Here is a 23,910-nt window from a genome sequence, read left to right as displayed (position 1 = left end):
AGTACAATGTGTGACCATGAAAATTAGCACACATTGCTTTTTCTTTCTTACCCTTACACCAATGGCTTCATTCTTAGCAGCCTTCTCATATAATTTTTTTCTTTGCTCAACTCCATTTTCACTTAATTAAGGAGGCACTTCATGGCTGCTCTTTAGTATATTCCAATTGCACACATTACCACTCCTGTGAATCGTGGCCATTACTGAATAAGGGTGACCTGGTTCACTCCCCAGTGGATGGAAGATCTTTCTCTCTTGTCTCCATCTCACTGTATATGTGCGTTTGCCATAAAAGTTTAAAAAGAATAAATTCTAAAAATTAAAACACTCATATAATTGAATATTTTATAGTATGTCTAAAAATACAAAAAGTTTTCAAAATGACAAATAGAAAAAATAGTCTGCATTAGTTGAAAAATACTGATTATAAGATGGTAGTTACTTCCCATTTGCTTTAAACATTCTGTTAATGACTCTTGCATTATAGATGTGCCTTGGTGTCTAACATTTAATGCCAAATGCAAGGATCCTCAAATCTCTTATCTAAAATGATGCACGATTTGTGTAAAACCTACACACATTCCAAATACTTTAAATTACCTGTAGATAACTTGGAATACCCAATACTCTGTCAAGAGTTACTATACTGTTCTGGTTAAGGAGTAATAACAAGGAAGAGGCCTGTACACGTTTAGTGTAAGAACATCTGGCACAGGGCTAACTCCGTAAGACGGGAATAAGACTTAGGACACCGAATACCCAAGAGAAGTCAGGTCCACAGAAGCAGCTTGACTTGAGTTGGGAAATCTAGTTAAACCTACAAGACATCATTTCAGATGTGTTGTGTTGCAGTGAACTGCCTGCCGGCCGCTGTGTGTGTTAGGGCAGAGCCTGGCCCCAGGGCTGGAGTCAAGAACCACGTTTCCCAGGCTGGAGCTGAAAATCCTAAATTTGGAGATGAGCAGTCAGGCTGCCGTCACTTTCACGGGACAACATTCTGTCTTTCACTGCTCTTACTCGGCCTCTTGGGATTATTTTTACCCAGAGGCCTTTTAAAGGTGCCCCTGGGCCTGGAGCCATCTCCCATTTGCCATGGCTCAGTTGAGTTGCTATTTGTGGAAGTACCAACTCAGCAGGGTCTTGGGCTCTGGGTCATCGGGCGCTTGCAGAGTTGAGGAAGCCTGGTTTCATGGTAAACCTGCTTGTCTGACTCAGCACTTCCCTGCACTGCAATGGTTTAACCTTGATCTTACTTGGAAAGTCGCACTTTAAATGTTTCATAGTGACTTCTGCATTGCTCAAGAAATTCTGTAAAGAATCATCACTGTGCTTGGGGTTTTTTTAGCATTCAGTATTCATGTCTTTGACATAATTGAAGTTATTGACATTGACAACATTGCAGTGCACAGCTTTTTGAGGTAGTTATTAAAATCACATTTTTAAAAGTCAGATTCATTCATAAGATTTCTAAGATGTGATTTGTTTCCTTGTGATAATCCATAGTAATCTGTCAAGCAGGTCGCTCCTTCCAAGGCTGGGTGTTTGTTGTCGAAGTCCCTAAGTCTGAGCCTGCTTGTCTGGCTTCTCGCATGGATATTGACATAAGGGCAAGAAATGAAATGTTTGTGGCAAAACACAGAACAAGGTCAGGTAGTTATTGCTTAATTCCCAGGCTCCTTGAAAAAGTACAATTAAAGCTTCATACAAATTGAATTTGGGGCTGAGAGATGTATGTACATGGCCTTCTTTAACTGGTGGAAGAAACTACGTTGTTACTAATTTTAGAAATCTATCAGGCGGAATGTGGGAGAGAGACAAGACCTTCCGTCCGCTGGTTCACTCCCCAAATGGCCATGATGGCCATGGCTTAGCCAGGCCAAATCCAGCAGCCAGAAGTTCATCTGGGTCTACCCAAGTGTGGGTAGCAGGGGCTGAAACACTGTAACCACTTCCGGTTGCTTTCCCAGGCCATGAATGGGGCTGGATCTGAAGTGAAGCCATCAAGATAGGAATGTTAGAGTTGCAGGTAGCAGCTCTACTCACAATTTTGCCACAATATCAGCTCCACCAAATCACATTCTTGTGGGTACTTTAAAAGATTTATTTTGCTTTTATTGGAAAGTCAGCTATACAGAGAGGAAGAGCTTCTGTCTGTTGATTCACTCCCCAAGCAGCTGCAATGGCTGGAGCTGCGCCAATCCGAAGCCAGGAGCCCAGAGCCTCTTCCGGGTCTCCCACGTGGGTGCAGAGTCTCAAGGCTTTGGGCCATCCTTGACTGCTTTTCCAGGCCACAAGCAGGGAGCTGGATGGGAAGCGGGGCTGCCGGGATTAGAACCGACACCCATATAGTATCCTGGCACATGCAATGTGAGGACTTTAGCTGCTAGGCTACTGCACCGGGCCCATGGGTACTTTAATAAGCAGGAAGCAGGAGACTTTAGTTAGACAGCTGTTACTTCTTGCATGAGACCCAGAGTTCCTGGAAAATCCTCAAGATAAAATGGAACATCAAATATCTTCTATAATGACAATAAGTGGCCTCATCCGTCTTGTGTTCAGGGACCCTGCAGGGCTAGCTGCACACTCTCAATTTATTGAATTAATTTTATTAAAAGTAAGCTAAGGAAGTTTCGAGCTAATGGAGGAGGTAGAGGCTGGGAGACTGGAACCTGATCATGTCTAATGTGTGCATCAAAGGCACTGTGGAGGAGGAACTCCATTTCATGCCTTCTAGTATCTCATTTCCATATCCAACATCTTCTCAGCAGAATTGTCTATACCAAAAATTTTATCCTACCTCCACTTTTCCCAATATACAGCCCATGTTTTCTAGCCAGCTTCACTTCAATGACAGAGGAACACTCTCATAAATTCTCTAAAATGCTAGTCAGTAATGCCATTCACTTGCCTATTTACAATATCCAGTTTTCTTTCTCCTGGGGCTGAGGACACAGACACATCTCAGCGTTTGTTGGGAGGTTCCACTGAAAACCAGGGAGTTTAGTAATGCGTATTTGTTGGTTCGTCTGGGGGTTAAGTGATGCTAAGAGCAGAGCTCAGCTGAGGGGAGAGAACAGGACGTGTGAAGGAATGGTGCCGCAGAGGTGGGCTTAGAGGAGAACCCTGGGTGAGAGGTTTGACCAAAGTGACAGGCAAGTCACGAGGACAGAGGAGTATTTTAAGAATATGTGAGGCTCAGTTTGTTAAGACCTAAAAATATATTTCTGTGATTCCAGGGTTTCTGTTTTCCTGAAAAGACGTATATTCAAGGTCCTCTTAGTGTTTGCTGCCTCCCACGCACTTCTGCTGTAATTGTTGACTAAGGATGCCTGTTCTTGTGTTCGGCCCTCTACGCCAACAATAACACCAACCATTGAAATACTCCCTCGACATTTGGGAATGGCTACTAGTAAATCCGTCCCCAATGGGCAAAGGATAATTCATTTATACATTAGGTCTAAACATGTTTGTAGCTTAGTATGCGGTGAAATTGTCTCTGTCAGGGACTGGTTTGATGCAGGCGCACAGGATGCCACTTGGCTAGTATTGTGGCGTAGCAGGCTGAGCTGCTTCTTTTGACACCAGCATCCCATATCAGAGCGCCAGTTCAAATCCTAGCTGCTTTGCTTCCCATCCAGCCTGCTGCTTGCACGCCTAGGAAGGCAGCAGAAAAATGGCCCAATTTGTTAGGCCCTTGCCATCCACAAGGAATACCCAGATATGGTTCTGGCTTCTGGCCTTAGCCTGGCCCGGAGCTGGCTATTGCAGCCATTTTGGGAATAAAACAGAGAATGAAGATCTTTGTCCTGCCTCCTATTTATCTCCCTCCACCCTCCCTGGCTTTCTGACCCCTTTCCTTTAAAATAAATAAGTCATTAAACATATACCTGCAGCTAGTATCACAGTGTCTCAGCTTGGGTACCAGCTCCACTTTGGATATCAGCTCCTGGCTCCTTGTTACTGTGCTCTCTGGGAGGCAGCAAATGATGGCTTATGTTCTTGGGTCTCTGCCACCCATGTGAGGGACCTGGGTTGAGTTGCAAGCCTGGCCAATGTAGGCATTTTAGGACTGAACCAAAAGATGGAAGATGTTCTCTCTCCCTTTCTCCCTCTCTTCCTCTTTATCTTCTTTTTGAATGAAATTATGGAATACCCCTACAGCTGGTTTGGAGGTTTTGCTAGAGTCCCCCAAAATAGATCTGCTTGCCTAATATGCAGCAAATCAATTACTTACTCTCGGGTGATGGAATAAAGTAATTTATTTGCAGTACTTGGAGGAAGGAGTCATGAAGCAATCATTCAGTTCCTGGATTTCCCAAAGAAGTCAGGGCTGTGCATCTCAGAAAGTGAGGGTTAAACAATGTGCTGTCAACTCCTCTGTGGGTCTGTGGCTAGTCCACGGTGTAGGCATGGCCTTCCTTTGCTTGGTCAATGATAGGAGACTGGTATGTTAGTCTGAAGAGGCCGTGATGGCAGAGTGGCCCCAGCCTAGGTGAGATCTGTGAGTAGATCAGTCATTATTTGGATCAGGACCTGACATTCCTGAAAACTGTTCCAGTTTTGTAGTGGGCTCTTAGCCTCAAAGATGAAAAATGTGTTCTGATTCTTGCAATTCATGGTTCCACAGAGCCAGCCTGGCCCTTTTCTGTTCACTTAATTTAGTGAATTAATCTTTAGTGAGAAGTTGACTTTGCAATCATTGTACTGCAGATAACAGGGTCTTCATAAGTCTTATCCAAGGCATCAGGGGTTGGGACAATTCCCCATCAGCCTTTGTACCTTCTCCTGGTACTTCCTTACTTCTCCTGTCTAGATATTTGGTTTCCCCAACGTTAAGACAGGTATTGGGGCCAAATGGAAGCCAAAACTACATCAGAAAGTGAGCTGTTGAGGGTGATGTGTGCCAAGTACTGCCTCCTGTAAAAAATGTGCCAGTAAACACGAGGGAAGGGATTCTGAAATGTTGGTCTTTACCAGAGAAAAATCTAAATCCTTGAATAAAGTAAAAACTTTCATATTTTAGCATGAAAATTGGATACATCTTCTTTCCCACACAGTAGCTTTAATTTATGAAATGTATACATGCCCATGCATGCACACATGCATGCAATTAAAGGCTTTGCATTTGTGAAGTGACTCAAGTGTCCCAAGTTTCAGACTAGCCCCTGAATTAGGTGCTGTCGGTTCAGATTGTGTGAGGAGGGGAGGGAAACATGGAATTGGCTATGTGTGTGTTGACCAAGGTCATTCATGTAAGGTTGATTTCAAACCTGATTCTGACACAGAATGTTCACTTTTGTCTAGATCAAGGTCAGTGGTGATTTGCAGTGTTATGTGACTGCCATAATTTCAGTTCAGTTTTGTTCTGCAAATTCACGACGGAGAAGGTTAAAGTCTAATTAAAACTTTGGGTTTTTTTCAAAATCTAGCTTAAAACCAAACCCTCATTTACAATGTTCTGTAACTTCTTTTTTGAAGACTTATTTTATGTAAAAGTCACCGCAACAGACACACAGAGAGGGTAACGGAGGGAAAGAGATCTTCTCTCAGCTAATTTACTCCCCAAATGTCCAAAATGGCCAAGGCTGACCCAGCCAAAGCCAGAAGCCCAGGACCTGGGCACTCTTTCTGTGTGTCCCACATGGGCACTTAGACCTTCTCCAGCTATTTCAGGGAAATGGATCCGCAGTGGAGCACCTGAGACCTGAGCCAGCACTGTGACATAGAATGCTGGCATTACGTGCCACAGCTTAAGCTGCAGTGCCGCAGCTCTGACTCCAGGTGACAGGTTTTAAATTGTGTATTCTTTACTAAAGAATTGTGAAAGTAGGCTCCTATATAGATTTAAAATTCTTTTCAGGCTATGTGCAGCTTAATTTGTGATTGAAATTATTCTGACCAAACAAGTATGTAAATTACTTTCTGCCCCCAGGGAAAAATCTTAGTGATGGTATTTAAGATAAAGTATTGGACTATGAAATGATAGAATTAAACTTTCAGCTTCGAAACTATAATACTTGTAAACAGAATTAACAACTTCCTCTATGGTATACTCCCTGAAATTCACTTTGAGTAAGTCTTAGGCTAGTTCCACACTGGCGTTTAGTTTATCCAGCTTTTCATGTTAAGTGTCATTAATTTTTATTCTAACTAACGAGTTTTTATTGGAAAGGCAGATTTACAGAGGAGAGACAGATCCTCCGTCCACTGGTTCACTTCCCGAGTAGCTGCAACATCCAGAGCTGAGCTGAGCTGAAACCAGGAGGTGCTTCCTGGTCTCCCACGCAGGTGCAGGGTCCCAAGGCCCTGGTCTCCCACGCAGGTGCAGGGTCCCAAGGCCCTGGCCCACCCTCTGTTGCTTTTCCATTGCACAAGCAGGGAGCTGGAAGGGAAGTGGAGCAGCTGGAACATGAACTGGCACCCATATGAGATCCTAGCCCTTAAGACATTGCTTCTCAGCGAGGGCACACATTTCATCATCCTGCAGGATCAGTAACTCTAGAATTTTGCCCAGTTTTCAGATTCCATCACTAGGGAATCAAGACAATTTAAAAATGTCCTGAGGGGGCAGGTGTGAGCCTGCTAGGCTGCCTGTGTCGCATAGCTGAGTACCTGGGTTTGATTCCAAATCTGGCTGTAGCTCCTGATTCTAGTTGCCTGCAGATACGAACTCTCAAGTCACTGGGTTCCTGACAAGCAGGTGGGAGCCGTGGACTCAATTACTTGCACTTGACTTCAGGCTGCCCCAGCTCTAGCTGTTGCATACATTTGTGTAGTAAGCTGGGGGGAGGGGGGCGGTGGAAGCTCTCTCCTCTCAAATAAAGAAGGAAGAAATTCTTTAAAATACTTTGTGCCTTTTATAGATCTGGTAGATGTGTCCATGTTGTATGGGGATAGCAAAACTTGAGTAGAGCACTTCTTTGTTCCCAGGGTCAGCAAAGTGCTGATTTTTTGTTGTTGTTGTTGCTATTGTTAATTCATTCATGGAGACTGCTGTGTTACAATCTAAGGAAACATGCTGTTTCACAGTGGGCGTTTCCCAGGCCTGCATGTCCCCTGGTTTTTGGTCTGCCATCAGGGCCTGCACTGCTGGCTTCAGGCCATGGTTCTTCCTTCGCGTTCATCTGCATATATGGCTTACCAGCCTCTGCTCTGGTGAGGGGAAAATGTGTTTTGTGTTTTTGTGGGGAGCAGTAGAATGTTTATGGTGCAGCAGCAGGAAAGGAAGATACTGAATGACAAAAGTGCACAAAGTGCCTGCTGTATCTTTCTCCGCATATGACGTCTTTATGATAGGAATTTGAGGAAAAGGAGAAAGAAGCGATCAGGGGATCCCAAGTGAAAACAGAATAAAATTTTGATGCAGGCAAAACTACTCTGCTCTTAGAATAAGGTAGAAAAATAGGAACGCTAAGATCTCAAACACAATCTGTTCTCACTTCATCTGAGAAAAAATTAAAGTTGGTGGGGGTGCGGCTTGAGTATGCAAGTATAAACTTCTGCATGAAGCTTATACCTCCTGGTGGATTATAAAATCAATAACTTTCGTGTCTGGCATATAGTCATCATTGCTCTTTGAATATTTTCTTGCTTCGGGAGATTTCCTGCCTTCTTTTTGGAGTAAGAATGGAAGCCTGTCTTTTCATCCCCAAATACGCATTTCATTCTTTGAAATGTGCATCGTATGTCCAAGTGGACTTGTTGAACTGTGTAGTATAGGTGAGAACTGACTTGTAACATGGAACATGGAGTAATAATCCCAATATCATCCACTTCTGAGATTTTCTCTGTATATGGACATCGTCTAAAATGACAGTTGCAGGAAATTTTTGACTTTGTTAAATTTTCAATATTAATTTATTTTTATTTGAAGATCAGATTTTACAGAGAGAACAAGAGACAGAGACTTTCTCTTTCATCCACTGGTTCACTCCCCAAATGGCCACAATAGCCAGAGCTGAGCTGATACACTACTGGGAACCAACAGCTTCTTCTGGGTTTCCCGAGTGGAATATAAAGGCCCAAAGCTTTGGCCTTCCTCCACTGCTTTCCTAGGTCACACACAGGGAGTTACATTGGAAGTAGAGCAGACAAGACAAGAGCTGGCATCCATAGGAGACACAAGCGCCACTGGATGGAGGATTAGGCAGCTGTGCCACCACGCTTACCCCTTTGTTTCTTTTATTAACCCACAGTAGTCGGGAAGCAGCTCCCAAGCCATGGTGGATATTCACTGAGTGCAGAGAGTTGTAGAAAACGTTTAACGTTGATGTGCCTCCAGTCTGTCAGGGATAGTGTTTTCCTAGTGGATCAGGGTCCTCCCTGCTCAGTTTGAATGTCACCCCTGCACTTCAGAGTTATCCAAAACATAACAATGTCCATCACTGGGTCTACCTCTCCCTGTGAACAAACCAGAGGGAAGGGACCTAGTACTGTGGATCGCCAAGTACTGTGATCGCAGGGAGATCGCAGAGTCCCCGTCTGTGGCATCATAGCCTTGGTTCCCTCACAGCGTGATGAACTTCGGCTGAGCCATGTTGACTCCTGGCGCTTTCCTGACATAGTCTGTGCTCAGGGAACAGCAGCCACCACTAAGACAACAACACAGAAGCAATCGTTAGTGAAATTGACATTGGTATCCCCTAGAAGAGTGGGACAGGAGATACCTGAAGGAGCAGACCTGGCTTGTGCCTTTATCCTGAGGTCTGTAGCTGTGAGCAGGGCTTCAGTGAGATTAGACAAAGTACTGGGCTTGGCAGTCCCCTCCAGTCTCACCTCACAGAAATAGCAGCCCTGACTTTCAACTAATACTGAAAATCTTTAAATGGGTTCCAGCATGATAGCCTAGTGGCTAAATGCTCACCTTGCATACATGGAGATCCCATATGGACGCTGGTTCGGATCCCCACTGCTCCACTTGCCATCCAGCTCCCTGTTCATGGCTTGGGAAAGTAGTAGAGGATGGCCCAAAAGCCTTGGGACCCTGCACCCACATGGGAGACCTGAAAGAAGCTCCTGGCTCCTGGCTTTGGATCGGGGAGTGAACCAATGGATGGAAGATTTTTCTTTCTCTCTTCTATGTAAATCTGCCTTTCCAATTAAGAAAAAAATTTAAATCTTTAAATATATGGACACTGGCAATCTGTGTCTATTTCAATAGTATTTGCAAAAAAACAAATAAGGGCAAGTGTTTAGCCTAGTGGTCAAGATACCCACATCCTCTTTGCCTGGATTTGTGTCTTGAATCTTCCCTGGTTCCAGGTTCCTGCTGTGGCTGCCGTGGGAGGCAGCCAGTGAGAACTCAAGTGTCTGGGTTCTCCCGTGTAAGCAGAAGAGTTGAACTGAGTTCCCAACTGTCAGCTTCAGCCTGGCACCGTGTTAGGCATATGGGGAGTGAATGAGCAGATGGCAACTTTCTGTGTCTCTCAAAGAAGAAGCATCGTAGACACTGTTGTCATCTAGGGCTCAAGTTAGATGATTATAATTGGCATAGTCCAGGGTCTTACATATGAGGTGAAGGAATTGTCCTTGACCTTGAAGTGTGCTTATTTAAAACCGTGAAAACGTGGACCAGCATACAGAATGCTGTCTCTTGGTCAAGCTCAATAAATGCCTTCTTGGAGTAGATATCTTGCTTTACATGCCGACTCCCGGCCTGCCTGAGGGCGCCGTGTCAGTCAGGTACACTGGCTTTCCAGCAAGTCCTCCCATCGAAAACTCTCATTAGAATTCTTTACTCAGCCATATGCACATAACAAGAACAAGTGCTGTGTATTCATTTTCGGTCATTCAGTCATCATGAGGACCAGTGCTCTTGGTAGTTGATGATGGATTTGCCAGTGCTACAGCAGAAGTGTGGTTCTAAAGTCAGAGACCCATTCTGACCCACTCCAGGGCTTAGTGGTCCTCCCTCCTACCCCTAAATTCCACTTGTCTGCACCCACACCGTCTCATTTGTAAAATGCGGTCATTATTGTACCTTTTCTTGGTATTGTGATATGAACAGTTACTTGCATGGCACATTGGCTACGTTCTGTCTAGCCCCAGCTGCTAAGTTATCTTATTGGGAATATTAAGGGTTGCTCCATTAATGTGTTAACTAAATTGTGATTGACCTAAAACTGTTGCACTTCTGCAGAGAATGGAAAAGTAGAGGGTGCAGGGGGAGGGTTAATGCTCCTGGGCTCCGGTGTTTAAGATTCCATTTCACTTGGAGCACTCTTTGTCTAATAGGCTTAGTGTGAAAGTCACGAAGAGCTCTTAAAATTGTTGTGAACATGTACATAGATTCATGCATTCCGACTTCAAAGGCAGAAAAAAGATCTGTAAATCTTTGACCTGAAGGGATCTTAAGATGCCACAAGCTATCCTGAGGGCTTATGGGAAAACCTTAAAACCCCAAGACCTGTGTTCCTCCTATAGAAAATGAAAGAGTATTCTTGAAATTTCCTTCCAGCATTAGCTAGTGCTGTTCCTTAAGTTATACAAATGACCTGGGGTTTTGAGCAGAGAAGGTGGAGTCCTGAGAGATGTAGTAGCTTGTCATGAGGGTTGAACTCATGCGATTTCCAAGCAGACTTGGTGGTCTGCTCTCCTGTTGGGGGCCTCCTCCAGACCACGCTGTATCTGAGCCTGTACTGCTTGCTCAGTCCATAGCAACTCCCAGAGGCCAGGGTCACTTCTATGTGCGCAGTGTCAGCATCGAAGATATGTAGAGCTCTGTGGAAAATATTTTTTAGGTTTGCTATCTGTATCTCTCCATGTTAGTCACTTTTTTCCATTATAAAGGAAGTGATTGTATGCTTTTTTTTTTCCCGGTGTGTATGTTTGTGTAGTCAGGAGTTTTTGGGTTTGCACTTTTAAATTTCACCTAGTGGAAACAGAAGGGAAGGTATTTTTTATTTCCTCTGGAAACCTGCAGGGCGGATGTTTGAATCCTTTCTTGCCAGGTGGTTATCTCAGTGTGGTATTGGCAGGAATACCTATGCACTATAATGGGCTATTCGCCTGGTTCCAAGCCTAAGAATCTTATGAGCGTTCAATCAAAAGATTTAAAGGATGCACAGAAGAATCCTGTATCCCTTAATTTAATCAAGCATCCAAGTTAAAGATGGCCTGAAGACAGCCAAATGCTTGCTAAGGAGTGTGAATAAATGGTGGACAGACACATTGAAAAAAATGACATTCCTGTGATAACATTTTCCAGTTACATGTTTCAGTTTTATTAAAAAGTGATAAATAGTAACAAAAATTATTAATCTCTTTTCATTCTAGGATTGTTTATAACAATTTATGTAGGGAATATGCAAGGGGAATTTCAGAAATTCACAAAGGGAATTAAATTACTTTTAAGCAAAAAATTTTGAAACCGTTTCAGAGAATTTTCATAATACATCCATTCCTGAACTTTTTGTGAAGACCTTTCCTATTCCAAAAAATGTAAGTGAAAGGAATGTAAAAACCTCTGACAAACATGAATTAATGTGGAGAAATCGTGTGAGAGCACCTGAAGTCTGCCTTGGATATGTTCTGTGCATTACAAGGCCAAGGAAACCTCTCAAGTTACTCAGTCTAGCGAGAAAGAAAAAAAAAAACTGCATTTTGTCAAGTTCTGCAACAGAAAAGCAAGATTGCCACACGAGTAATAGTAAAGTTGTGGGACTGGAGCAAAGGTTCAACAAACTGATCCTCTACCTGCAAGCTCTGGCATCCCACATGGGCTCCAGTTCATGTCCCAGCTGCTCCACTTCCCATCCAGCTCCCTGTTCATGGCCTGGGAAAGCAGCAGAGGACGGATGGCCCAAGGCATTGGGGCCCTACACCTTCATGAGAGACCTGGGACAAGATCCTGGCTTCTGACTTTGGATTGGCACGGCCCCAACAGTTGTACCACTTGGGAGTGAACCAGCAGATGGAAGATCTTTCTGCCTCCCCTTCTCTCTAAATCTCTTTCAAATAAAAGCAAATAAATAATAATCAGCAGCAGGTGACTTCTGTGCTTCCATTATGTCAGAAGAGTAACAGCAGCCGGATGGCAGGATGATGGTGAGGTAGAGTGTGTTTTTAAAGACTGACGGATGCACGGTATTTTTCAAGATAATTTTAGTTTTTATTTGGAACCCAGAAAACCAGGACTGTTGATATATACTCACTATATGGATCATTTAGCTTCTCTTTTTCAAATGCCGTCAAATAAACATTTGTTTTCCCCCCCTTTCTAGCTCCAAGAGGAAAACGAGGATGGAAAACCTTTTATGCTGTACTGAAGGGGACAGTTCTTTACCTTCAAAAGGTAAAACATAAGAAAATCTATAAAACTATGAACTGATAAACAGGACACCCAAAGGAACAATTCACTTTGTACAGAAAAACTACATTAAATGCCCAGAACTTTTCATTTAATTGAGATCTAAAATGTTTTTGATTTTGGGGGGGTTGAGGAGTTGGTGGGAAGATGATCTTTAGGTAAGCAACACACATAAGCACATGATCAGAGGACTAAATGGGCTGTTTTCTAAGAATGTTCAATATTAAGCTGGATCTGATGTGTCCGTGCAGGTCCCGATGCAGCACTACCTGGTTCAGTACATGTTTATACCTTACATTAACTTCAGTCTCCATTTCTGTGTTATCGTTTTCCTGTTACGGTTTTGATCCTATTTAAAACTGGACTTGCCCTTTCATTCTAGTTTTGAAGCACTTGGTCTTAACAGTGCAGAGGTGTACTATTCCAAATCAAATCATTTGACCAGATTATCATCTTTCTCCGAGTCTCAAAATCTGAGAATCTGTTTAGACTCCAGCTTACAGCAGCTAGTCCCTAGGAGAAGCCTCATCTCCCGAGCTCAGCGTGTTGACTAGAAAATGTTAACAGGAACAGGAAACCACTTCCAGGGGTCTGTGTGCTTCCAGCTCCACCTGTGACGAGGCAGGCACTGAGGCACGGCTAACAGGAAGCAAGGCAGTAGTAACCCTGCTCTTTATGGTGTCTGCTGGGACAATACTTTCATTAATTGTGATGAAACCATCTGTCTTGTATTTTGAGATATACAGTAGAGTGTTGTTAACTGTAAGCACACACTGTTTTGTCTTGTATTACTGAAGCTTTATGCGTTGATTGGCAATATTCCTACCTTTCCACTTAGCATAATGTCCTCCAAAGTTGGGCCTTGTAGATTCTGCCAGAGTTCCCTTCCTGTTTAATGCTGAACAGTATTACATTAAATGTGTGTACACCCCATTTCTGTTCACTTATTGGTAGACAAGTAGTTTTCACCTCATGGTTACTATGAGTAACAGTGAACATTGAAGTACAAATACTTCCTTGAGTTCCTAATTTTATTTCTTTTGGATAAATGCCCAGAAACAGCTTTGCTGGATTAGATGGTAGTTTTGATGTGGGGTTTATTGTTATTTTTATGTAAGAGATATCTGTTTGAAAGATTACAGAGAGAGGGAAGAGGCAGTGAAAGAGATCTTCCATCACTTGGTTCACTCTGTGGGACTGGGCCAGGGCAAAGCCAGGAACCAACAGTTTCATTTGGGTCCCCCACGTGGGTGCAGGGGGCCAAGAGCTTGGCCATGTTCTGCTGCTCTCCCAGGCGCATCACCAGGTGGCTGGATTGGAAATGAAACAAACAGGATTCAAATGAGCACAAACATAATGCTAACAACTAAACCCACTAAGTCACAGTGCCAGCCCCTAATTTTAGGGTTTTTGTTGTTTTGTTTTGCTTGTTTTGTTTTGTTTTTTGAGGAACTTTCATTCTGTTCTCCAAAAGAACTGCAATTTTTATGTGCCAACAGTACCTAGCGTTCCAATTTCCCCATGTCCTCACCAAGCCAGTAACCAACCTTTGTTCCTTCCTATCTTTTCCTCCACTCTCAGTTTTACCTTCCTCTGCCCCTCCCCATCTTGTCCCCTTCTTCTTCATTTATTTTTTCACCATAGCCACCCTGCCAGATATAGAGTAGCATCTAATTTTTGCTTTCATTCGCTGTTCAGAAAGCTCCAAAGAATGTCCCCCACTTTTCACTGACTCTCTAGACTGAACACTAAGCTTGGTGCTGGATGCTCCAGTGGGCACAAGGCCAGTGTCCTCTCATGCCAGTCCATTCTGGCACTGTCTTCCTGGAGACAGCTTCTGGTCTCCATGCGTCTCTTCAGATACCAATTGCAAGTCATGGGTGGTTTTGTACACTTTTGATATAAACCAGATATAAACCAGGGTTTTCCACAGCCCCTTCCATAGGTTTAATTTGCTGCTTGAGTGGCTCACAACTGAGGGACACAGTTTTACAGTTGGCCATGTATTATAAAGAGCTCTATCAAAAACAGGAAAGGGTGGCACAGGGCTTCCATGGCATCTCTGGGCCCAGCACTTGTGCCAAATGACACAGGCTCACTACCTGATGCGCACAAAAAACCCGCTCTGACCCCTTGGAGAAGAGAGGCTTTATTTGCCGGCCAGCATTGGAAGCTGGAGACAGGACTCAGGTTGGCCTCCCAGACTGGCAGTCTACTAGAAGTATTGTGGGTTAAGTAGGATAGGCAGGAGAAAGCTGATGTGTGGAAACAAGTTGACGGGAGGGGTTGGAATCCGGCCAGCATCACAAAGTGCAAATTAATTCCAGATTTCCTTCTTGAATGAACCCCTGCCTTCTGAAAGGGCTCTGATGTTTTAACCTGACCCAGCTATAACTGAACTTGGATTTCTCTGCTGTGTATTCCTTCTCCGCTTGCACCACTGTGACCTAAACATCCCTCCAAGGAAAAAAAAATCTTAAAAATGTTAAAAGCCAGAAAGTTAGAATTGATCGGTCCATCAAAAGCAGAGAACTTTGAGGAAAGGACTAGGGAACTGTGACAGGTTTTTGAGTTTGCAGTGTGAGGAGGAAATCTGGGAAGGGCATTGTGATGTCACCACGCTCTGGGAAACTCCATCTGTTCAACTCTGCAGACGTTCGTCCTAACACAGTCCTTTGCGTGTTTTATGAAGGCTGCGTTGTACAGCCTTTGTTGGTGAGATCATTGACCATGGGGGTCAACTCCACCCTCAGCTTCTGTCCTCCCATCCTTCAGAGAGACGTTGGGGTTGAGGCTAAAAATGTCAGCCTTGTAATAATACCTTGGTCTTGCTGGCTTCCAAGCTCTATCCTGAGAATATGAAGGCATTCCAGAATACCAGGCACCGGGGATTTCTTATCATCTAGAGATTTCAGGGTTTAGGAAAGCAGTGTGCTAAGAAATGAAGGAAAAAGTGTGTGTGTGTGTGTGCACATGTGTGTTTATCCTGTTATCAATCATAGCTCATTTGCATTTTCCTAAATGAGAACCTTTTCTTATGCCTGTTTTTCAGTTGTATGTCTTCCTTGAAGAAACGTCTCTTCTGGTTCTTGACTCATTCTTAAAATGGGTTGGGTTTGCTGTGTCTTGTTTATAGCTATTGAGTTGTAGGTGTCACTTGTATATTTTGAGTATCAAACCTCTTATCAGGTGAATGAATATGAATTTTGTGAATATGTTCTGTTCCCTAGGTTACCATGTCAGAAATCTGCTGACTTTTCAGTTATGTTTTCCGTGTAGCCACTTCTTAGTTTAATGTGATTCTCCTTGTGTGCTTAACTTTTTGTTTCCTGTGCTTTTCTGGACTCCATTCAGAAATACTTTGCAGGTTCGGTACTATGAAGATTTACCCCTGTATTTTCATCTATGAAATTCATGACCCTGGGTCTTCTTGAGCAGTCCATTTTCATCATTTTGATGTGGGTAGGCAGTTTTTCTCACACCATTTGCTGAAAGGGCTGTTTTCCTTATCGTGAGGTATTGCCATCCTTGTTGGTCACTTCACTATGTTTGCATGGTAATTTTTTTTGCTGTATTCAGTGTCCTGTTTCATCAGCTTGTACCACTCTCTCTCGACCCTGACTTTGTAGTATGTTTTGAAATTAGAATGTGAACCCTTTGTTCATCTTAAGATTGCTTTAGCAGCTCAGGATACTTTGTGATCCTCTGAATTGTATCATTTTATTTTTCAATTTCTGAAAAACATGCCGTTGGGATGTTGTTAGGATTACAGTTGGGCTTGTAGGTGGCTTTGAGTGGTATGGACATTTTTACAATAGTACTTCTTCCCGAATATTGACTATCTTTTCATATGTGCGTGTTTTTTATCTTTTGTGCTATTTTGTAATTGCCAGTATACACTGCTTTCAGAAATATCCATTCAAATATATTAGGTATTTTAATACTCTGTGTATTATTATAAGTGGTGGTATTGATTTCCGTTTATATAAAATGCAGCTAAATGTTATACATGGATTTTTGTTTACTTCAACTTTAATAAATTTTTTCTTTAACAAGCTTTTTTTTCCCCCTCTATGTAATCTTTCAGTTTTCTGTCTAAGTTCACTCCAAGATCATGTCAACCAATTTTTAATTTCTATCTGGTTTTTCATGAAAGGCTGTTGAATTTTTTCAGCTGTGCCCTGTATCTGTTGAGATGTCTGTGTGGCTCTATCCTTTCTTCTGTAATGTATCAGTTTGGTTAGTTTTTGTACTTTGTTATAAATCTCACTTATCCATAATGTGCAATCTTTGTGCTGTATTGTGTTCTGTAGTATTTGGTTTAGGATTTTCACATCTGTGTTCATCAGCGATGTGAGAGAACACATTTCTTTCTGGCTTTGGTAGCAGTGTCATGCTGACCTTATAAAAATGAGTTTGGAGAGATTTCTTCCTTTTAACTTTTTGGAAGAATTGGGGACAGATTGGTATTAATTCTTTAATTGTGCTGTGGAATTCACTCATGAAGCCATCTGGTACAAGGCTTGTCTTTAGATTTTTCGTTACTGACTCGATATCCATCCTAGTTCTAAGTCTATTTAGATTTTCTTTATTCTCCATGACTGCATCCTGTGATTCAGGATTATTGTGTTTCTAGTAACTTATCCGTTTCTTCCGAGTTATCCAGTGTGTAGGTTCTTAGAGGAATTTGAATTTCTGCGGCATCTGTTCTCATGTCTTCTGTTTCATTTCTCATTTTATTTGAGTGTTCCATATTTTTCAGTCAAGCTAAGGTTTTGTAAATTTGTTGATCCTGTGAGAAAAACAAGTTATTAGTTTGGTGCTTATTGGTTTTCTATTCCCTATTTAATTTCTTTTCTACTCAAAGTCCTTCCTTCGTCTGCTGCCATTAAAATTAGGTCCTCGTTTTTAGACCATTTAGGAATAAAATCAGGTTAGATAATGTCTTATTTTTTTTGAATACTTTTTCTTTCTTATTAGAGGAGGAAAGGAGGGAGGCAAGAAGTTAGGGAGAAGGGAGAAAGAGAGAGCACTAACTCACTGTTTCACTTCCACAGATGTCTGCAAAGGATGAGTGTGGGCCAGGCCAAAACTGGGAACTGGGAGTCTGATCCTGGCCTCCCACGTGGGTAGCATGGCTCTAGCTGCCCGAGCTGTCACCACTTGCCTTCCAAGTGGTAGGAAATTAGTAGGAAACTAGAATTAGAAGGTGAAGCCTGACATGGAAGCCAGGTCCTCTGATGCAGAATGAGGGCATCTTCACAGCCAAACGAAATGCTCATCCCTCTTTTCTAGCGTACATATTGATTGCTATAAGTTTCCCCCAGTGGTACCTGCTTTTGCTGCATCCCAGAAATTGTGATACGCCATGTGTCCTTTTGTATTGGATTCAAAGTATGTTCCAGTTTCCATTCTGATTTCTTGTTCAGCCTATCGATGATTGAACAAAGTGTGTTCATTTCCACAGATTTGCAATATAGTTGGAATATATGCTTGCTGTGATTTTCCTTTCCTTAAATTTATTATGGTTTATTATGATTTATTTGATGATCTGTCCCGAAGCGTGTGCCAGGACAGGATGCTGGCATCACATACAGTAGCTTATCCAGGTGTGCCCCAACACAGGACCCTTCTTCATCTCTTGACAATTTTTTTCCTTGAATCCTATTTCGTCTGGTCTATGAATTCGATATCTTTTGATTGCTATTTACATAGACTTTCTTTCCCATCATGTGCTTTCAGGCTATGTGTTTTCTACTCTCTTGAAGACAGCACGTGGTTGAGTCTTTTAAAAAAAATCAGCCATTTGGTGTCTTTTTTTTGTAGAGTTGAATGCATGCATTTACATTTAAAGAGGTATTGATTGGGAGGAACTTACTATTGCCATTTTGTTCATAATTTTACCTTTTCCTTTCACTTTCCTCTATTGAGAACTCTTTGCATCTCATCGATTTTTTTTAATGGTGTCTGAATTTGATTCTCATTTCCTTCTGTGTGTCTTCTCTGGTTTTCTTGTGGTTACTATGGAGATGTTATATATAGCATCTGTAGTGCTATTTTAAGCTGATAACAACTTCCGTGAACAAAACTATACTTTTACTTCTCCTGTATAGACATGCATTATTTAATGTCACAAATTACATCTTGTTATATTGTGTTTCATTGATATATTTTTACCATTATAAGTATTTTCATACTTTTGCCTTTTAATTTCTGCATCATAATTTAATTCACGTGCATTTCTCAAAAACAGATCAAATGATAATGTGAATCTTGAAGTTTTTATTCATCTTTCATTTTTGAAGATAATTATGCTGAATATAATACTCCTGTCAATGTAGGATTTAAAAAATTGTGTCTAAGCACGTTATCACAGTGCTTAAAGTCTCAGTCTTAGGTTGTTTCTGCTGAGCTATCCACTGGTGGGCTCATGGGAGTTTCTCTTCTTACCTTCAATATTCTTTTCATTGATTTTTCATAATTTCATTAGTGTAAGTCTTGATACTTCTTTGTGTTCTTCCTAGTTGAAATGCATTGAACTTTATGAGTTTCATTGTTAATCCATTTCCTTCCCAGATTTAGGAATTTTTCCATTATGATTCCTTTAAGATTTCTGGACCTTGTCTGTCTCTTCTTCTTGGATTTTGATAATACATATGTTGGTTCATTGGGTAGTGTTTCACTGGTGCTTTAGGCTTATTTTTCTTCCTCATTTCAGACTTTATCAATAAAAAAGACTTGTCTTTAATTTTGCTAATACTTTCTTTTGCTGGATTAATGCTGTTCCCTCATCTGAATATTTGGGATTTAGTTATTTTATTTACCATAGAAAATCCTTGTAGATCCTTAATTTTTAAAAATATTTTTGTCTCTTTTTGTTGATAGTCTGGTGAGTATCTTTCTAGTTGTTGTAAATTATTTGTCAGGTGATTCATACACCTCCATTTATTCAAGGTTGATTTCTGGAAATTTATTCCATTGAATATTTCCCTTCTCTCTTTCTCTCTCTCTCTTTCTTTTTAAGATTTACTACTTTTTATGTGCAAGGCATTTTTTGCAGAGAGAGAGAGAGATCTTCCCTCCACTGGTCTATTCTCCAAATGACTACAATGGCCGGAGCCGAGGACTCCCACATGAGTTTAGGGGCCCAAGACTTGAGCCATCCTGCTCTGCTTTCCCAGGCCATAACCAGAGAGCTGGATCGGAAGTGGAGCAGTTGGAACACAAACCGGCACCCATCTGGGATGCCGAACCAGAGGTGGAGGATTAATGTGATATGCGACCAGACAGGTCCTTCTCTGTGTCAGAATTTATATTGACATCTGTACATTTAAAGAAATGACCGCTTCTCTGTTTACTGCCTTGGTACAAATGATGGATCTCCTTACTTGGAGTAGAGATTCTTGGGACCCTGAAATCTTAATGAAGCGACCCAACTCCCTCTGAGCCTGTACATGCACTTTCTCAATTCTTCGGACTTGTCATTTTTACTTTCAAGAATTCATAATACCAACAGCCTCTGTTACCTGCTTGCATCCAGTATGCCGGCTCCCAGCCACAACATGTCAGGCAAGTCAGGTGCCAGTTCCTGAGGGCCAAGACCGCCCTCCAGAAAGCTGCGATGCTGGATACACATTCTGTTCCTCCCGCTCCTCCTGAGAGAGAGAGCTGTGCTTCCCTTCCCGATCGTGCCTAGCTGGAAGATCCACAGCAGGCCTCGTTCCTCTGTCTTGTTTCTCTGGCCCCTGGGCCTGCAAGCTGCGCCAGTTTTGTGAGTGTGCTGAATAAAGAGAGACAGAAACGCGCCCCTTGGGTCCTTCTGAAGAGTTCCTTGTATGTTTCTGCCTGCTTCCACCCCCGGGAGAGACATTTGAGTGCCTTTCTCCCAATGGCAGCCAGCCCCGTGCCAGCTCCAGCAAGCCGCCCACCACTTTCTATTGTTCTCTGCAGTCCCTGGACATTCAGACTATGCTGGGTTTCAATAGTGCAGGGAGGGAGCCAAGATAAACTCATTTGCTCAGAGAGCCCTCTGGGAAGCCAGAGCTTTTGGAGGCCTGTTGCACTCTGCATTTCGCTGAAGGAGAAATCGTGGCCTGGGACATTGTTCTGTGGTAGTAGGATGTGCCAGCCTTGAGCGAATAATATCACCTGTATTCCTAAAGTGGCTCTTGTCACCCGTTTCTGTGTGAATTTCTTTGTGCTCCCTCAGGGTACCACAATCTCTTTAACTGGATCCCAGTATTCTCTTCCTAAGTGTTTTTGCCCAAATAATCTTTTTTTAGCTCAGTATTTCTTTGGAGAAATGAGAGCTGGGACTTGGTATTCTGCTGACTTGTTAATGTCACTCCCAAGGGGTGGGGGGAAACTTAAAATCTGTTGGGACTCATAAAATGGTTTTGGCATCTTATTCCTTAAGTATACTTTATTAGGTATAGTGTATTGTAAACATTTTCTCATCAAAACTTTTTAAAAGCTTTTGGTATGTTGTTTTTTTTTTTTTTTGGTTCATGTGATACGTGGTAAATATTGAATGATACATTATTAAATTTTCACGTTTCCCCGTTTTGTGATTAATGAAAGCCTTTTTAAATGGTTGCAGTATTTTCCATTTGATAAAATTACTATATTTTAGCCTTTACCTCACTTTGAGATACCCTGTTTTAATTTCTCACAGTTATAAATGGCAGTACATATGTATGTATTTATGCAAGGATCTGTTTTTTCCCTTATTATAGAGTCCTGGGAGTGTCATGAATCATAGGGTGGGACTTAATCAGAATCCTTTCCAAAGAAAGTATAGAGAGACTGTGCCAACTTTGATTCGCTTCCACAGTTAGTGACGGCTGTCCTCACAGCGTCTGCTCCATATAACGATGCTGGCTCGGGTGGCTGGAACCGGCCCTGGAGGATACCTGGATCCAGTTCCCAGGTTTATCCTGGCCCTGCCTCCGCTGTGATACATGGATTCTTGTGCCACTGAGATAATAAACTGCTAGAGTGGGGATGGAATTATTGGGAACAAATGCAAGAGACCTTTAGAGAGTTCATTAAAAAAAATACACTAGCAAAACTATGAATGGGTTTTTTTTTTCATAAAAACAAATTCATACTAACTTGTTAGAGCATGTCTGAACATGATCAAGTTTAGAGCATAAGACTTCTATCCAAAAAGAACCAACCACAATTGAGTAACACAAATTCTTCTAAACCTGAAAAGGGTGCAAACTAAAGTTTGGGTGAAAGAAATGATGAAACCAGTGATGCTTTACAGGTAGTTTTGGAAGACAGTGTCCCCTGCCAACATCAGCATTTTACAGATAGCTGTCTTTTTTCTTCAGTTAATACTATTAAAAGACTACATTGACATCCTTAGATTCCCTGGGCCCTCAGTTCTCAGGAATGGACCAAAAGGCTTACTATCATTTATGAAAAGGTCAAGCTTGATGCAGCTTATGTTGAGAAATAAAGCTCATGTTTTATATTTTTTTATCCTGAATTTTTTGAAGTTTCTTCCTAAATATGTTTTATTGTTATTTTGGTATTATATATACATTATTAAGAGTGAAGGTTTGTTTGGTTTTATATATATCTATATATATCTATATATATATATATACACACACACACACACACTTGCCTGCCTAGGGAGTCACCCAAATCCATAGAGATGTTTGTTGATACTCAGAAACTGTCCACACTTTAGCTGGCCTGATATTTTGTGTTGCCTTGGTTTTCCTATGGAGTTGGCACAGCTTCTAATTTATAAGTCAAGTCCTCTGGCCCACACAGATCAGCAAACTGGGCCCACACTGGTCCTTTCAGCTAGCTATGTTTCTGTAGGAAATGGCCCTTTGAAATGAGATTGCTCATAGCACAGCTGTTTCCCCAGCATAAACTCTATTCTCTTGGCTCACTTTTTCATTTTCTGTTAAAAAAAAAGAAAATCTCTGTAAGGGGCACAGCTGTCATTTCTTTGAATACCTAGCCACAAGATTTCTGCCCACTCCCTCTGAAGATGAGCCTGGGAGAGAAAAGAGCTCTTGTGTTTCTAACTCCTTGTCTTCTCTCTGACAAGTATATTGTTATGGGCTTGAGGTATGCAGATGTAGAAGAGGGGGGGGCTGAATATTGACAGGAGAACAAAATTGTAATTTTCTAAGCATCGGCATCAGTTTGGATTAGACTTGCAAAAGATTGCTTCTCCACATTATGGTGCCCATGGAGTGACAAATGTGCACTTGGGGAATGTTGGGTGAAATTCCCTTTATAAAAACCTGGCACAAAGGGAATTACAAATTTGTGTAGGAAAGTGAAAAGTAGAGCACTTGGATATCGTTGCCGTCTGGTTGGAATTGCTAAGAGCCACAGCGGGGCTGGAAGTATCTACTTAAAACAAAAAAAACATGGCCATGTTTTATAGACTCTCTAGTCTTACTAGTGTTGTTCATGTTAGTCTCTCAAATCTATGAAACCTCAACTAATAATCAGAAGTATGGAGCAAATTCCCAGAGACTGTGATTCCTCTGTCACTACAGGCCTTAACAGGCCACAGATTGTATGGCTGTATGTATGTGATTTTTTAAATCAGTTTTTTGATTTGTAAAATGGGGGGGGAGGAGTCTTCAGAGATGAAGACTCTAGGCACGTGCACATGGACGTGCTAATGAGTCCATGGAAGATTACAGGCTGCTGTCTGCTGTGAGCAGATCTCTGCTCAGAGTGGCCTCTGGGATCAGATCACAGTATCTAACTCCTCTGGGAATCTGGTTGAAGAGTATGCCAATGGTGTCTGTATCCTACAGAGGGCTGCTAATGCCCTATGTGAATTGCCATCCCTGCTGGAAGCTTGGTTTGTCAGCACTTGATGACGAGACATGATGTGTGGTTGCAAGGTGATCTGGGGTTAATACAGTTCTATGTTTTGCATCCTCCAGTGGCTGGTTAGAACTCATTATGTATCAGTTACGATTGAAAATTCCGTGCTCATACGTGACAGAAACATGGCCCTTCTTAGGCAGAGCTCACAAAGAGGAAGGAAAAATAGGTAACTTGAGCATCCCTAAGGAAGGAACACACCTTAACTGATGCCCAACGAATGAGCAAGAGTTTTCCACACAGGCAGGACAAGAGAAAGCAGTTTAGCCAGAGCACGGGCAGATAACAGATTTGAGAGAATGTGGCATATTCAAGGATGGCAAAACAGCTTTTTGCATTTATCTTACAAGGTGGATATGAGGTAGCAAGCAGTAAAAAGATGATGAATGGTTGTTTCCAATAACAGATGTGTAAGAGATGCTGTGATAATGTAATGAACTACCCAGTTTATTCCCTTGAAGAAACTTCATGCTCTGTGTGTGTCTGAGGTCACTATTATGCCCACTGGCACCCAGACACTTTAAGGGTTTTGATGACTTCATGCCAAGCAGCCCTCTCACAGCAGATGCTAAGCAAGGCAGGCACGTTGGAGCTGGATGCCAGGATTAACACTCCTGGGATTCAGGAGAAGTTGAGATACGGTCATATCCTTCATTTCCTGATCTTCAGCCAATTCTTCACAATTGATGTTTCCCAGTGCACAGTGCTTGGACATGACTTTTCTGTTT

At 42.1% G+C, this 23,910-nt stretch overlaps 1 protein-coding gene across 8 annotated transcripts in view; it reads left to right on the top strand.

Annotated features, from left to right (window-relative positions):
* The window catches only part of PSD3 (pleckstrin and Sec7 domain containing 3), a 342,030-nt gene that overhangs the window by 279,657 nt on the left and 38,463 nt on the right, over positions 1 to 23,910 (top strand). For all 8 annotated transcript variants that reach the window (XR_009244449.1, XM_058657452.1, XM_058657447.1 and 5 more), the window contains one exon: positions 12,222 to 12,292. Coding sequence is in view for 7 of the 8 variants with exons in the window: in XM_058657452.1 (XP_058513435.1) it covers positions 12,222 to 12,292 (71 nt within the window). In the remaining variant the exon portion in view is untranslated. The remainder of the gene's footprint in view (positions 1 to 12,221; positions 12,293 to 23,910) is intronic.

Source organism: Ochotona princeps, chromosome 32 (assembly GCF_030435755.1).
Source record: "Ochotona princeps isolate mOchPri1 chromosome 32, mOchPri1.hap1, whole genome shotgun sequence".
NCBI lineage: Eukaryota > Metazoa > Chordata > Mammalia > Lagomorpha > Ochotonidae > Ochotona > Ochotona princeps.
Note: the sequence above shows the minus strand (reverse complement) of the source record. Positions and strands in the feature narration are given on the sequence as shown.